The sequence below is a fragment of the Pleurodeles waltl genome, chromosome 11, assembly GCF_031143425.1.
Source record: "Pleurodeles waltl isolate 20211129_DDA chromosome 11, aPleWal1.hap1.20221129, whole genome shotgun sequence".
Lineage (NCBI taxonomy): Eukaryota > Metazoa > Chordata > Amphibia > Caudata > Salamandridae > Pleurodeles > Pleurodeles waltl.
This window is the reverse complement of record NC_090450.1, coordinates 67481743-67498580: the sequence shown is the minus strand read 5'-3', so window position 1 is coordinate 67498580 and position 16838 is coordinate 67481743. Positions and strand designations below refer to the sequence as shown.

General features: G+C 43.5%; 1 protein-coding gene across 2 annotated transcripts in view; it reads right to left on the bottom strand.

Moving 5' to 3' along the window:
• The window catches only part of PIK3CA (phosphatidylinositol-4,5-bisphosphate 3-kinase catalytic subunit alpha), a 372723-nt gene that overhangs the window by 237632 nt on the left and 118253 nt on the right, over nucleotides 1–16838 (bottom strand). For both annotated transcript variants that reach the window (XM_069213071.1, XM_069213070.1), the window contains exons 4-5: nucleotides 11293–11538; nucleotides 8981–9066 (exon numbers count right to left, since the gene is read on the bottom strand). In XM_069213071.1, the coding sequence (XP_069069172.1) occupies nucleotides 8981–9066; nucleotides 11293–11538 (332 nt within the window). The remainder of the gene's footprint in view (nucleotides 1–8980; nucleotides 9067–11292; nucleotides 11539–16838) is intronic.

Genomic DNA, 16838 nt, shown 5'->3' with positions numbered 1-16838 from the left:
CAATGGTTATTTTTTTGATATTACAGAGAGACCTTAGCTCCCTCATCTTAAGATGGAGGTAAGGTGTGGTGTCGAGTTCCACCACATTCATCTCTGTATCAGACATTATTTTGCTAAGAGTTGGAAGACTTTTTAAAGAATCTAAAACTGTTTCTAGAATCTAATTTCAAACTTTTAACAAACTTTTAAACTCTAAAAGACAATGCTAAACAGGGACTTAACACACAAGGCCCTAGCAGGACTTTTAAGAATTTAGAAAAATTTCAAATTGCAAAAATGAATTTCTAATGACAATTTTGGAATTTGTCGTGTGATCAGGTATTGGCTGAGTAGTCCAGCAAATGCAAAGTCTTGTATCCCACCGCTGCCACCAATGTAGGAAGTTGGCTCTGTATGTGCTATTTCAAAGTAAGGAATAGCATGCACAGAGTCCAAGGGTTCCCCTTAGAGGTAAAAATAGTGGTAAAAATAGATAATACTAATGCTCTATTTTGTGGTAGTGTGGTCGAGCAATAGGCTTATCCAAGGAGTAGTGTTAAGCATTTGTTGTACATACACATAGACAATAAATGAGGTACACACACTCAGAGACAAATCCAGCCAATAGGTTTTTATACAGAAAAATATCTTTTCTTAGTTTATTTTAAGAACCACAGGTTCAAATTCTACATGTAATATCTCATTCGAAATGTATTGCAGGTAAGTACTTTAGGAACTTCAAATCATCAAAATTGCATGTATACTTTTCAAGTTATTCACAAATAGCTGTTTTAAAAGTGGACACTTAGTGCAATTTTCACAGTTCCTAGGGGAAGTAAGTATTTGTTAGGTTAACCAGGTAAGTAAGACACTTACAGGGCTTAGTTCTTGGTCCAAGGTAGCCCACCGTTGGGGGTTCAGAGCAACCCCAAAGTCACCACACCAGCAGCTCAGGGCCGGTCAGGTGCAGAGTTCAAAGTGGTGCCCAAAACACATAGGCTAGAATGGAGAGAAGGGGGTGCCCCGGTTCCGGTCTGCTTGCAGGTAAGTACCCGCGTCTTCGGAGGGCAGACCAGGGGGGTTTTGTAGGGCACCGGGGGGGACACAAGCCCACACAGAAATTTCACCCTCAGCGGCGCGGGGGCGGCCGGGTGCAGTGTAGAAACAAGCGTCGGGTTCGCAGTGTTAGTCTATGAGAGATCTCGGGATCTCTTCAGCGCTGCAGGCAGGCAAGGGGGGGGTTCCTCGGGGAAACCTCCACTTGATCAAGGGAGAGGGACTCCTGGGGGTCACTCCTCCAGTGAAAGTCCGGTCCTTCAGGTCCTGGGGGCTGCGGGTGCAGGGTCTCTCCCAGGTGTCGGGACCTTGGACTCAAAGAGTCGCGGTCAGGGGAAGCCTCGGGTTTCCCTCTGCAGGCGGCGCTGTGGGGGCTCAGGGGGGACAGGTTTTTGTACTCACAGTCTTAGAGTAGTCCTGGGGTCCCTCCTGAGGTGTTGGATCGCCACCAGCCGAGTCGGGGTCGCTGGGTGCAGTGTTGCAAGTCTCACGCTTCTTGCGGGGAGCTTGCAGGGATCTTTAATGCTGCTGGAAACAAAGTTGCAGCTTTTCTTGGAGCAGGTCCGCTGTCCTCGGGAGTTTCTTGTCTTTTCGAAGCAGGGGCAGTCCTCAGAGGATGTCGAGGTCGCTGGTCCCTTTGGAAGGCGTCGCTGGAGCAGGATCTTTGGAAGGCAGGAGACAGGCCGGTGAGTTTCTGGAGCCAAGGCAGTTGTCGTCTTCTGGTCTTCCTCTGCAGGGGTTTTCAGCTAGGCAGTCCTTCTTGTAGTTGCAGGAATCTAATCTTCTAGGGTTCAGGGTAGCCCTTAAATACTAAATTTAAGGGCGTGTTTAGGTCTGGGGGGTTAGTAGCCAATGGCTACTAGCCCTGAGGGTGGGTACACCCTCTTTGTGCCTCCTCCCAAGGGGAGGGGGTCACAATCCTAACCCTATTGGGGGAATCCTCCATCTGCAAGATGGAGGATTTCTAAAAGTTAGAGTCACTTCAGCTCAGGACACCTTTCCTTACATTCTGTCTACCACCCCTTGGCATAACTTCCTCCTGTGCGAGATTGCATGTTCAGACAGAATATCGAAGTACCAGTTTGTACTATTTTCCCTGAAACTAGTTTGTGAAAACAGTCTTCATTTCTAACACATTTGTTTTACTGATTCTCTGGGTGCCCAGTGTCTCCTGATGTTTAGGAGTTGCATGTGTATACTCTACCCTGCAAGGGATCGATCCAAGGTGCTGGTCACTGTGGGAATTAGGTGTTAGAAGAGTCTACCTATTATGTTCTTTACTGTCTACCACTGTACTTCACCATTTTTATTTTCCTAAAATAACTACTGGATCTTGCCAATCCCCTGCGGACTGAGTAATACTCAACAAATCTCTGGATGGGTCGCAAAAGTAGCCTATCAAGGGGAACTAAGGAGATACATAAGGCCATCATGCCCAGCATTTTCATCACAGGTATCACTGTCAAAGATTGTGACTTCTGGTAAAGGCATATTTGTTCCAACAATGCTACAGCTCCCTTTCGAATGAGTAAGCTGTTATTTGTTTGAGTGTAGCTCAGCTCCCAAGAGCACATTTTTACTGGTTGGGTCAAACATTTCTTCGTGTTTACTGAGAACCCATGTGTACATGGTGTTTATACCCTATTTACAATGCCCTGGCACAGTTTTAGCGAGCATACATTGTCAGCCTGTTGTCCATGTAGATGTACACACGTATCCCCTACCTTGGCAAATGTGAAAAAAATCCTGCAAGTTTGGCTACAATCTTGGTGTTGACTTTATCCCAAATGATAGAACTCTCCGCCATAAACAAGAGATACTTCTTGTGAATGCTTTTTATTGGGATGCAGAAGCAGGCATCCATGAGATCCATTTACACCATATTGTGCCATGTCTGCAAGTGGGATGACTTCCTGGCTAGTGGTCATCTTTAAACAGTCCTTGAAAGCTCATCAGGTCAGGTCTTGTGAAGGGAATAGGAAATACTCAGCTCATTTCTTGGTACTTCGCATATTGCTCCCTTCTTCCAGGTCCTGGTGTAACAGTTTCAGTTTTTCTACTTTGCAAGTCCTCTTTTTTTTGTTTTTGCTAGATGTGTTGGGTATCTTATTGTATGACGCAAAAACCATGCTTTAGGATGTGTTGAAGGTGATTTTCTCCACTCTTAGTGGAATCTTCCCAGTCTAGCCCTACTGGCCTTGGATGATGGCTACTGCTCAATGACTGGTCTGGTTTTGTTTCCAACTACATGCATTTGTTAGAAACCAACTGTAAGGATTCCTCCACCAGTGGTGCAAAAAGGCTATCCTGGGGAAGTCATATTTATAACTGATGCATGGTCTTTGAAGCCAGTGCACCGCTGTTTGCCAGCAGTATCTATAGAGGACTGCAGACATGTATTTACAATGGTTTTGCCATCATGTATGAAAGTGTTTGCTCTCTTTTTATATTGCTCTGGCAGGTGTTTCATTAGGTTTCTTCTTGTTGTTGGCAGCCATATCTCCTGAGGAGGGCATCTGAGGTAGCAATACACCTTTAGATGGCTGCTGACCTCTCCATCTTTTGTCCTACTGACTCCAGTCTTTTGAACTCCAACTGATGCATTAGCCCTCTTCCTTCCTGGCAGTCAGCACAATCAAATAATTAAATAATCAGCTAGTGCATTATCCTTTATGTATTTTGAGTGTCAACTTGAAAGCTTGCATTTCTTTTCCACCCTTTAAGTTACAGTCTTCAATAAGCGGTTTCTCAAAATGCTTTTCTGTCCAGTCTATAAAACTAGGGTGCATGGGCAGGGACAGATGGGTTGGTAGAAGTGTATTTAATAGGTAATCAGCCTCTACCTGTTTCTCTAGCTGTCACTCATAAGTGAGTGCTGCTCTTTTGACTACTGTGTTGTACAAAGACATGCCATAGGGGAGTGAAGTTTCTAATGGGTATGGAATAAGTTACTCCTCAAGAGAATCTGGTTCCAGATCCTGCCACTTCTCCAAGTGAGCATTCCTTTATAATGGGCTCGGTGTACTCTTCATAAAACTCCTCCTGAGGCTTTGGTGTTAATGAGACTTGTAAGTCTACGGGAGGTGCTTTCCTGCGTCTATGCTGAACTTTGGAGAACATCCTGTCATTTTAGGGAGTTCAACTGTTTTTTTTATTTTGTAACTACATCAACATTTTGGCTGTGACACGTCCCTTCTGTCTACCAGCACCTGTATGTCCTTCTCTTTCCTCTGATCTCAACCCCATTTTGGAGTGTAATGGAGAGCAAAGGCTTTGCCCCACCACCTTCATTTAGCTTCGACCCAAGGGGATCTTTGGTGTCTTAACCACTGTCTTGATGTTCATGAATGTTTAGGAGTCTGACATTTTTTGCACAAACCTTTCACTACTATTTGGCATGGTGTTGTGTCCCCCTTTGGGTTCCGCATATGCTTTTTCAGTACCTTTTCTGCTCATTCTGGCCGCCTTATTCTCAGCTTCAGAGCCCTGCTCACCCTGGTCCTCTGCTGCCGTGTTGAACACATCCTCTTAATCAGAACCTCATGTCCTTCAGGGATGCTGATTTGCCTGGACACAGTGCAGTGTGGCCAATGCTGTTTCTCCATGAATTTCAAAGGTCTTAGTAGAAAGGCCTTCTCTTGGTCAGGAGGCCGAGGAATAGCTATCAGCCTCCAGTTATGCATTCATCGACCACCCCCCCAGCCCAGCCTCCTCACCGAGTTGTCGAAGGCAAACAGAAAAAACGTGCCTCCCTGTGTTATTAGGTACTGTTTTCAGTGCCTGGTTATTTTGTCTTCATTTACTCCTTGCTATCCTCCATTATAGGTTCCATAGCCACCTCTGAGCATTTCTTTGAGGACCATCGACTTGGAACTCTAAACACTGCTTATGAACCATACAGTGGAAAAAATAATCTAAATATGCTGACCACATACCGAGGCTCTGATCTTTCATTCACCTTTATAGGCAAGCACTATCTAGCTTTCTTCCATGCCCAATGCGGGGAGGCGGGGTTAGTGTGAGGGAAAACAGACAATTCCAGACCAAACTACTAAAAGGTGAAATACAGCACAGCATATGTACGCAGAAAAGCTTCACCCTGCTAAACTGCAGTTTCCTCATGTTGAGTCCCATCCAAATATCAGACTGGACCAGGAAATTCTTGCAATAGCTACTGCAAGCAGGCAGGTGGCACAATCACTTTCCATTGTGATTCCACCCTGTCTCTGGATGGTATAACACAGAGCCACATACAGGCACCAGCCCTTCATGCTGATGTCAGCTCATTATTGGTCGTTTCCTCGCTTTCAAATGCGGAACAAAACTGACATATTGAGAAGACTCAAGCCTGGAACCTCATTAACACCTACAAGTTGACACCAGAAAGTGGGAAGAAGTGTGGGCGGAGAGTAAATCAGAAAGTGGGTTACTGAAGGTAAAGCAACTTGTACTTCAGATTAATACTTCTAACTGCAGATTCCTCAACTTGGGAATCGATACCAATGCAATGCAGTGCTCTTTCAAGTGTACTTTACACCTGAGCAAGCAAAATGAGCCTTCATACAGACCTAAAAATCAACATAGTAAGTAGTGTGTGGTGAATGTATGGACGGATGCCCATCTTTGCTGTTAGGCAGATGTCCAAAGTAGAGTCCATTTTGACCAAGGCATAAACAGTTTGATGCAAAGAATAAACCATCATTTTGTGGCCAATTACTAAACTGTCATTCCTGTCTTTGCACCAGTAAGTGCAATGAAAGGTTGATTGTACATATGATATTCCCCAGTCGTATCAATGTAAACATTAAGGGCCTGCTACAGGTCTGACAAATGTTCAAAGGGAAGAGGTGGAAATAAGAACGAGGGAAGGCAAGATGCACTGCCTAATGGGAAAGAATTACATCACTTTGGAAAAATGGATGAATGATTTTGAAGCACCAGCTTACCTGCAGCTCACGAATCAAAGTGTAGAAGTGACTACAATGAGGAACACAATCTTCAAAGACAGAAGTCTGAGTACAACTACGAAAAGGCTTGGAGGGAGCACAGTCACACTTTGTTCCCCGTGCGCTTGTCCTCACCACTGGTGGACCTACTTATGAGTCTTTCCATGGTTCATTTAAGCTTCCTGACCTTGTGCTATAGCCATACACAGATTTCCAGCCTCTTGGACAATATTCTGAAGACCTCTCCCATTTAAGAGCCAATTTTGATTTTGTGATAACCAGCATGCTATTCCTTACAAAGATTACGTTAACCACACGCCACTTACAAGGTGAAGATGTAACTGTAGCTCATTGATGGAAACTATTTACCGTTGTCTGAATGGTGCCCAAGATGAGACTGCCTTCATCACCCAGTCACCGAGGTAAGAGAACGTATGTATGCTTAATCCTACATAGATGGGGTGTCACCAACAACATGACCTTTGTAAAAGCTTGGGGAGCTGATGTCAGGCCGAAAGCATTCAATTAATTGGAGGCGGCTGGGTCACACTACAAAGCAGAACTACTTTCTGTGGGCCTGCAGGATAAGCACATAAAATTACATCTCCTGCAGGTGTAAGAACACCATCAGAACCTGTGCAGGTGTCATCATCTTAAACTTTTTCATGAGGAATTTGTTGAGGAATATGAGATCAGGTGTAAGGTGCAGTGTAAGGTGCAGTGTAAGGTGCAGTGTAAGGTGTGTGTGTGTGTGTGTGTTTGTGTGGGTGGGTGTGTAGATAAGCAAGGCTCCTAGAACTTCAGATACTGTAGGTGGAACTAACGAAGCAGTGAAAACCAAAGCCATAGCCATAGCCCTGCTATCCTGCAACCGTTCCAGAGCAGACTATACCTTCTTGCCAAATAACCAGGCCCCATGAAAAGGTAGGTTCGTAAGTGATGCATGGATGTCCTGTGAAAACCTATTGGCTATTATTTAATGAAATGTCCAACTACAATTTTTCTTAGAAAAAAATACAACAAACCTATTCTCACATAGCCAAACAAGTCATGAGATGACAAAACTAGTGCAAATTACTCAGGCAGTGCAATCGGTGCTATTTGGGCCAGAAATCAGGATATACTTTGTGGCATTCTGGCAATTCTGTACTATTTCCGCCAATCCCTTAAGTGTTTGAGCAAAGCTGTCCAAATCCCACTCACCATGTACCAGAGGTTGTGGATAGAGAAACAAAACACAAACCGCATTTAAGAATTGGTGCCTCAAATTAGCCAATCAAAAAAATATATTTTACCAGGGGTGTATTTTTTTGATTCTTTGTTCAGTAAAGTAAAAGAATTCGGATTGACTTTACTAGGAGAGGCCTGAACCATAATGATCTGTGGATTAGGATACAGTATCAGAAAAGCTGAATCACCTGGGGCTGGCCTTTGCCGTCTGGCAATCGGGCAATTTACTGGCAGCACCAAGCAATGCTTGGACCCAGCAGACCATAAGGATCTCAGTCGAGAACCCAATAAATGGCAACATGGTCTTTGAAGTGGGGACTACAAGATTCAAGATTTTTGTCAAAAGATTGGGCTCAGTTTCACTGTAAGATAACTTTAAATCTAGTACTTCTGCAGCTCTACATAAAAAGAAGCACTGTTCCAGTGGGGACCCATAAGGGTAAATTCTGGATCGGGGAGGTGTCCACACCACTGTCAGTTTAGACGTCTTGCTATAAGCCAGCATCTATGTAATAATGAGGGAACAAATGTTCTGCGTCCTCATGGTCTTCAGGTTTAGGTTGAACATTGTCCAAACCCTGAAAAGCATCGTAGGCTGAGGCAATGAGGTTCTTCAGTTTCCTGAAATACTGCCTCTAAGCAAAGGGACAGGAGGGCCTTACTTCTTAATGGGGTTGAACTCCATTTATGGTACAGCGCCAAAATTAGCTCTGATTCGGCACACAATCTAAATGGGGTGGAATCCAGTACTAGTGCCTGTGGATGAGGGTGGGAGGCAGCTCTAGTAAAGACTAACCCCGGGGCATATGACAAAACGGACGAAGGCAGCAAGGGGTCATCAGCTCCAGGAAAGGGCATATTGGCAGAGTTTCAATTGGAGGCCCGAAAGATCAATTGGGGTTAAAAACACACAACAGGAATGGCAGACCATCTGGAAGAGCAAGCCATTTTTGAAGGTTGCAATCAGCTGGATATCCCGCTATGGCCCAAGGAAGTCAGGCACACTAGTTTCAGGACTAGAATCAGTTCAGTCAGACTCTGAAGGTAGAATTGGGCCTTAGGAGCGCAAACTATGCTGGTCTAATTGAAGCAGGAGTGTTGTGGAAACAAAAAGCCTTGTTTGGGTTTGCTGCTTTTTTACCTTCCCTCAAATTCATCTTGGACTTACCCAGGGAAATAAAACACAAGCAGGAACAACCACACTACTTGGACAGAGACCAACCTTGCTTCTTATGGAGTGCGATGAAGAATTTAACTTGCTGCTCCCAAATGGTCTTAAGACAGTTTGGGGAGCATTTGTTGGATGACTTGGAGTAATTTTCGAACCAGGTGCACTAAAATCAGATGTGTTATACATAGGGTTGCAACACTCCGCAGGGTTAATCTATGGCGACAATCTTACACACTGTCAAAAAATGACAATCTGAAAAACTAAAGAGTTTGAAAATTGAAAAAAACTAAGTACCAAATTCACATTGAAGGTCTTGGAAAAAGCTGAACTGTAAACTGTGTGCTGCAGTGATGCATTTTTGAGGCTCCATATTGTCAGGTGGGAAGAATGTGTGATAGAGGCAGATGGCACCAGTGTGCAGTAGCAACTGGAAATAATCTGCCAACACGCTTTTACTGTTTGGAATCTTTGGGTTATAGTTTACATTACTCCAATACAAATGCTTTCACACTTGGTCGCAAATTACAAGCACTATGTAGGTAAACACCACAAAAAGATAAACTTTAATCTATGAATTTTAAGAATCACAGTTTGATACCTGGGGTTGGAACATGGCACTCTCTGAGTATTCACATTGTCACACAGAGGGTCTCCTCCATGGCAAATACCAGTTCGGACATAGATCTAAAAAAGTAAACAAATATGACAAACCATTAGGTATTGTAGAGTAACTATTGTAGACAGCAAAGCGAAGCAACATTTACATGTACCATGGTACAAAAAATACATAAACAAGCATAAACCAATCCGATATCCTTCACATTTGTAAATGAAAAACCTTTTGCGTTCTTCAGTGGAGAGTAGTACCCTGCTATTGTGGGAACTTGTGGAAGAATGCACAAATATGTATAAGGAAAAGTACTGCACTAAAGAAATAAGAGACCAACAGTTTGTACAATTCCCCGTCAGTCAGTAAAGAGCAAGTGCACACGTCCCAGGCACAACTTAGTAAATGCAGTGAGACCACTAGTATATACAGATTCTCAGCTCAATCAACCAAGGAAATGATAAAGATAGACTTGTGTTCCTGGTTGAGATGGCTGCCTCAACTCAGATGCTAAGTTAATACTGATTTAATCATGCAGTTTTAGGCTGTTGTGTTCTTTTAGGTATAGTTTTGCTTTAGTGGACTGGCTTTTCAGTGTGAATTGGCAGATTTAGACAGCAATCTCATTCATACGTACTTTGAAACTTACCTGCATAACTCATGCACCTAATATGCCTATTATCAAATAAAGAACCGCATTGGTCCACATTGTAGCATCTAGTGACAGAGCAGTTTAAGTGTGATGTGTAGGGGGAAGAAGAACAGATCTATAGGCATATGGGTGTAATCAAAGCCTACCTTGCCAATTGCGGACAGATTTACATGAACCACCCTGGGTGTTAGGGTAGACAGTCATAAGGGTACATATTTCATGTTGCAGAAAAAAAGCCAAAATGGTGGGCAGGTAGGCGAATGCATGCCATGCTTACCCTAAGATGCACTGCAAAGGAATGGACTATCGGCAGAGGCTAGATATATTTTGTCACAACCTGCATAGTGCCAAACTCTTGCAACATGGATGGAAATGTTTGACCACGGGGTTGGTAACCTCCACTACATCAAAGATAAATCAGTCCCATGGAAAAAGGAAAACTACATAAGGGAGGGGAACCTAAATATAAGAAGTTCTGCTTAAAAAGCAAGCGCACAACACACAGTCCTAAACATCTACAGAAATGCTTTAATTAGGTTGTTGTAAGGCCACAGGGAGTTAGCTCTAAGTTCACCAACAGCGTAACATGGGCTACACATTTTCAGCATTCAAAATGAGCCACCAAACATATACCACTAACTAGGTGCAGCAAATGCTAACCTGGACACATAGCTCTTCTAATCTATGCTATTCCTTAATAGAACTGAACAGTAAGTAATAAATAAGTGACACTGATCAGAAATACTGTTTTTATTTATGAGCTTTTTAAACAATTTAACAGTGTACATCTTCAATAACTAAAAGGAATAAAAATACTGGAGTACTGATGACACAATGGACTTACTATGGGAGTTTTCCACGGTATACACACTGACTGCAATCTGTGATTTAAAGTGCAATCAAGCAGATTTAAAAAAGGTCTTAAAAGTTCTTTTTTTTACTGACTACAAAAAAAAGAGAATCCATATAGGCAATGTAACAGAGGAAAACAAATCTCAGTAAAAACAACATTTTTCGCATCATTACACAATTAAATATCACTCAATAACTACGATAATCTGGGACATTTGTGCCGATACGAATATGTACTCTTGGCATAATTTTATTGTGAACACAGTTAAGGACTGAGTAAAAGCTCAAAGTTTGTGTCTGAGTGCTCCAACCTTCAAAGTCTACTTAGTAGCAGATTGCTAGAGTACATTTAGATCTAGTTTTCAGATGTTCTGGATTGGGAAGTCAATGTGTACATGAGAAATAAGCACAAAAAAGTACTATGAGGATAGGAAACTGGTTACTGAGAGGAAGAAAACACAAGAAACAGAAAGGGGAAAGCTGAGAAGAGGATAAGAATAACTTCAAGAGATATTTTGGAATGATGCTTAGGATGGGTGTGCACTTTGAAGAGCAAGTTCAGAACTTGAGCAAGTAGTTCAATAAAAAATACGGGACCCTTCCCATCTCTAAAAGTAGGTCTGTCACTTCAGAGTCAAGTATATGTCAGTCAATGAAAGGATGGTGCAAACTACTGTGCTGCTGCTGTCAACACTATAGCAAAATATTATTTTACATACTATTTATCTATTTGCATTACTTGTTTCACTGAACTGGAATGTAATCAACAAATGCCTAGGTGCTGGGTCATCAGCCTTACCTTATCAATGTCGCGAATGTTTACGTTTACATATGTTGCACAAAGAATTTTTATTCTAAGTGTACTGTTGATGTCCCACAGATCTTTGGTAGAGGCTTCACCATTCATGTAGGGAGTGGCTGTTGAGATGCGCCGAGAATACGAAGGCATTGTAAAGGTGTCTACCGGCAGCTGGCTATAAAGGCTATCCTTCGCCATCAGCATTAGATTGGGTAATCGGCCAAGCATTATACAGCTCCTAATATACTGTCAAATATGAAGAAAAAACGTTTAGTTATGCCTAATTAAAAAATATTTAAAATGTAGTTTGATACTAGAAACAGCTTTCAATTGTGTACAAGAATGATTTTATTACACATCAGTGACAATTACATGAATGTCAGCAGATTTACAAGAAGCATTTACATCCCTACTTCCTTTGCTAAAATCGAGTACATCTAACAGGGAACACCAAAGATCCTTAAGACCGAGACATGTCTGTCTGGGCAGGCATTCAATATCACCAACCCAATCACAGGAGACAATGCAGCCTACAGTCTATAGCTAGAAATGCATTACATATCTTAAATCATGAATTTAAAAAAACGATTGCAGCAATTACATTACATCAATTGTACCAGTTCAATTCCCTTTTAAAAATGTTGCCCCTGAAGACTGAAATAGGTCTTGCAACTTGGCAAAGCAAAATGTGTTAAGTTGTGTAAAGATATTTCAGACAAAGACATGACCAGGCTGCATTTAATTTCTCATTCATGTTAAATGTCTGAAGGTTCTGCCACATACAATTAAGAGAGACGGGGGTGTTGGTGTGCACGAGCATAAATGCAAAAAGCTTCAAGTGTTGAAAAGCAACTTGTTTTTATTTAAAATATTATTACAGAAAGGTAAGACGAGTGAGAAGGAACTATGTATGGAAGAGAAATGGCAAACAAGAGAAAGAGCTAGTTTGACAGACACATCGAGTTAAAGAGTGTGTGCAAGGCCAAGAAACACAGATAAAGTCTCTCCCTGTACTAGATTAGGGCTGCTGCTGGTACTTTCTTTGTCTTGCTGACCTGTTTCCTACAGTGCGACACCTGCTGAGTGTTGCTGACCAGAATTTTCTCTGATGCTGCAGATGTGAAGATGGAGCAAGATCCTGCAATCATGTTCATAAATGTGGTACTTGATGCAACACTGCCCCATATCATGAAGCAGTAAATCGGCGGCCACGGTCTCACACATTTATACAAATGTTTAAGACAGATTTTACATTTTTAAGACACACTATTCGCTGATGTGCACCAGCCCATAGTGCAGGTCATTTAATTAACTGTTAGTGAAGAGGAAATAGCCTATGTGAGGGAACATTGAGTGCTTAATTTTTGATCTGTTCTTGCGAAGGGGGGGAAAAAAAAAAAAAAAAAAAAAAAAAAAGACTTGACCATGACACATTTTCCTTGAATCTTACTGCTTCTCATTTGTTGCATCATCACCTTGCATCAATTATAAGACTGTAAGGTTATTCCAAAAGACCTTACAAGAGCTTACTGTAATGATATGGTTATCTGGTACATTCAAAGCTGTAGTTATAATTTTTAACCTAATAAAATCTGTTGCAACACCTAGTAGGCTAGTGTCTTGATCCTATAGCAGAAGTCCATACTAATGTTGCCATCCAGGAAAGCAGATTAAGGCCACTGAGTTTTCATAATTACACAATAATTAAAATGTGAGGGTTACAGGTGCACCACCTGATAGTTGGCCATACTGATTACGAATATTATTATTGAAACCACTAACTTCCTGACCTATTCAATGGAAGGATTGCTGGTTGCCTGTATTAGCAACGGTACCTTGTTTGGTAACAAGGAATCATGTCAGCAACATTCAACATTTATCCATATTCATATTCATGCTGTGGTTTCATCTGGAAGATTATCCTATGGACTGAAGGAATACATGGTATTATGCAGCTGACGCCACACTAATACAACTGTTAATTATCACTGAAAACGATTAATGCAATGCTCAAACTCACAAACTATTACACAGACTTGCAAAAAAGGATCAATTTGACATAGTTCGGGCCCAGTAATAGCTTTGGTTTGGATAGTCATTGTGTGAGAGTTGCACCTTTTCAGTCAGCTGCATGTTATAATATTTAATGGAGGATTCAGAGAGGATACTCATGTGCACCACTCTATGAATGGAAGATTCCAACTACATAATTCGATATTTGTATGTGCCAGTGAACAGAATTCGTTCTTTTTTATAAAACAGTCTGAAAATACTGTGGGATCACATTGAATACGTCCTCAGGTGAGCCGATATCCTTTGAATATGAAGACTAATAGGCTACTAGCCCCAGCAGACACATTTGGGGGGGGGGGGGGGTGCATGCCATCCCATCCATCATCATTTACGTTACGGTGTGTGTCACCCATGTCCAAAATTCCTGCACTCTACCACATGTTCAGGCTAAGAGCAGAAAGCCAGGTTCAACAGCTCTACATCTAGCGCACTTTGAGACCTCCCTTAGCCCGTATCTATGCAAAGTAAGAGGGGGTAGTATACCTTCGGCAGCTATACAAAATAGATTATTCTTAAATTGCAGTTGGGGGTAAGCTGTTCAGTCTGCGCACAAAGGTATTCCCACTCTTCCAGTGTGAGTGGGCTCCCCAGTAATGCATTCCACTTGTCCAGTGCCAGGCGAGCACATTGATGGTTTTCTGGTTGGTATGCATTATATAACTTAATGATAAGATTTCTGTGCTTGCTTCTTGTAATCAATGTCTGTAGGGTGCCCAGAGCAAGCGGTTCCTCAGGGAACAGCGGATGTAGAGCAGACAGCCTCCCTGAGCCTATAGTATATGAATAGTGACAGCGGCATGGGGCACCGGTGTTGAAATGCATCTTCTGGCATGACAAACGCGCCATTCGGGTATAGAGCCCGTATAGTATGAAGATTTTCTGCTGCTAAAATGGAAAGCACCTTAGGCTCCTGAGTGACAGAAAGAGTTGGGTGGTTTAATAGCAGCCTTCACAGGAGTATACATTGGAGTCCTGTTTGCTTGCTTACTAAGTGTGTGCCATGCTCTCAATGTGCTTTGTATTGTGTTCATTTATTGCTGCAGGATTTCTCTGCATACATGAGGCAAGAGAGCATGGAGTGGTAAAGGGCGCGCATCTTCTTCTGTCGATATGAGGCAAGTATTTTGGTGGGTGTAGGAAGCTGGCTCTGTATATACTATCTCAAAGTGAGAGATAGTGTGCACAGAGTCCAGGGGCTCCCCTTAGAGGTTGATAGTGGCAATATTAGATAATACTAATGCTCTATTTGTGGTAGTGTGGTCAAGCAGTAGGCTTATCAGAGGGTAGTGTTAAGCATTTGTTGTACACACACACAGGCAATAAATGAGGAACACACACTCAAAGACTTAAATCCAGGCCAATAGGTTTTTAATTTATTTTAGAACCACAAGATTCAGAATTCAAATAAGTACATAAATTGTAAGGTACTTGTCATAGGTAAATATAGAACTCTGAAGTAAAACAGTAATATACACAGTTTGTCATAAAATGGCAATAAGCTATTTTAAAAGTGGACACAGTGCAAAATTCAACAGTTCCTGGGGGAGATAAGTAAAGTTAGGTTAATGCGGTAAGTAAAGCACTTATAAATTCAATCTCCGGGGCATAGGTAGCCCACCGTTGGGGGTTCAAGTCAACCCCAAACACCCAGCACCAGCAACACAGGTGCAGAGGTCAAAGTAGGGCCCAAAAAGCATAGGCGCCTATAGAAAACAGGGGCGCTCTGGTTCTAGTCTGCTGGTAGGTAAGTACCTGCGTCCTCGAGGAGCAGACCTGGGAGGGTTAGTAGAGCACTAGGGTGTGGTGGGGGTCTGTCCCAAGCAGGCACCCAAAATACACTCTCAGCGGCACAGGGGCAGTCGGGTGCAGTGGGCAAACAGGGCATTGGGTTTGCAATAGATTTCAATGGAGGGACGCAGGGGTCACTCAGACGTTGCAGGCAGGGCACACAGGAGCTTCTCAGGCCAGCCACCGACTGGGCAAGGGTGAGGGCCGCCTGCTGGTCACTGCTGCACCATGGGTCTGTTCTTCACGGGCCTGGGGGCTGTGGGTGCAGTGTTTCTTCCAGGCGTCTGATTTCTTCGTCCCGGGAAGTAGTGGTCAGGGGGGTCCTCTGGATTCCCTCTGAAGGCGTAGTCTTGGGGGTGCAGGGAGGTCAGCCCAGGGTGGACACGTCGTCTGAATCGCCTGGGGTTCCTCTCTGGCTGCTTGGTTTCTCCGGACACGGGCCAGGTGCATCGGGTGCGGAGTGGTGGGGACTCACACTTCAGAAGTGAGGTGAGAGTCCCTTTGAAGACAGTTTCCTTTCTTCTAGTTGGGCATAGCCGCTGCCCACGGGAGTTCTTGATCCTCTGTGATGCAGACGGTCTCCTGGGGGTTTGTCAGGGGTCGCTGGTCCTGCAGAACGCATCGCTTTCCTTCTTGCAGATTTCGAAGTAAGAGACAGGCAGGTAAGGCTGGGGCCAAGTCAGTTGTTGTCTCCTTTTTTTCTCTGCGGGGTTTTCAGTTCAGCAGTCCGCCTTCTTGTGAGGTCATCAGGAATCTAAAATCCTAGGTTCAGGGTCGCCCCTAAATACTGACCCTAGGGGTGCGTTATGGTCACAGGGCAGTAGCCAATGGCTGCTGTCCTAGAGGGTGGCTATACCCTCCTTGTGCTCCCTCCCTTTGGGCAGGGGAGCACATCCCTATCCCTATTGGGCTAAATCCTCCAAAACAAGATGGAGGATTTTCCAAGGAGGGGGTCACTTCAGCTCTGGTCACCTTAGGGGTGGACCTGGCTGAGGGGTGGTGACTACTTGTTTTTCTCATGATCTCCCCCGACTTGCCGCCAAAAGTGGGGGCTGGGTCCGGGGGGCGGGCATCTCCACTAGCTGGAGGTCAAAAACTCTTCTCTCATTGGCAGGCTGGCACAGACCAGTCAGTCTTGCACTGAATGATTGGGTAAAATACAGAGGGCACCTCTAAGATGCCCTTTGTGTGCATTTTTAAATAAATCCTGCACTGGCATCTGTGTGGGCTTTTTATTCTGAGAAGTTCGATACCAAACTTCCTAGTGTTAAGTGTAGCCATTATGGATCTGTGGAGTTTGTTTTGACAAACTCCTAGACCATTTACTTAATGTGGCCACACTGTACTTACAATGTCTAAGAATGGACTTGGACACTGTAGGGGCATATTGCTCATGCAGCTATGCCCTCACCTGTGGTATAGTGCACCCTGCCTTAGGGCTTTAAGGCCTGCTAGAGGGGTGACTCACGTATGCCAAAGGCAGTACTTTGTGTGCATGGGATCCTGAGGGGGATGCCATGTCGACTTTGCCTTTTTCTCCCCACCAACACACACAATCTGCAATGGCAGTGTACATGTGTTAGGTGAGGGTCCCTTAGGGTGGCCCAACACATGCTGCAGCCCTTACGGACCGTTCCTGGTCATAGTGCCCTTGGTACAACTGGTAGCTTTTACAAGGGACTTAT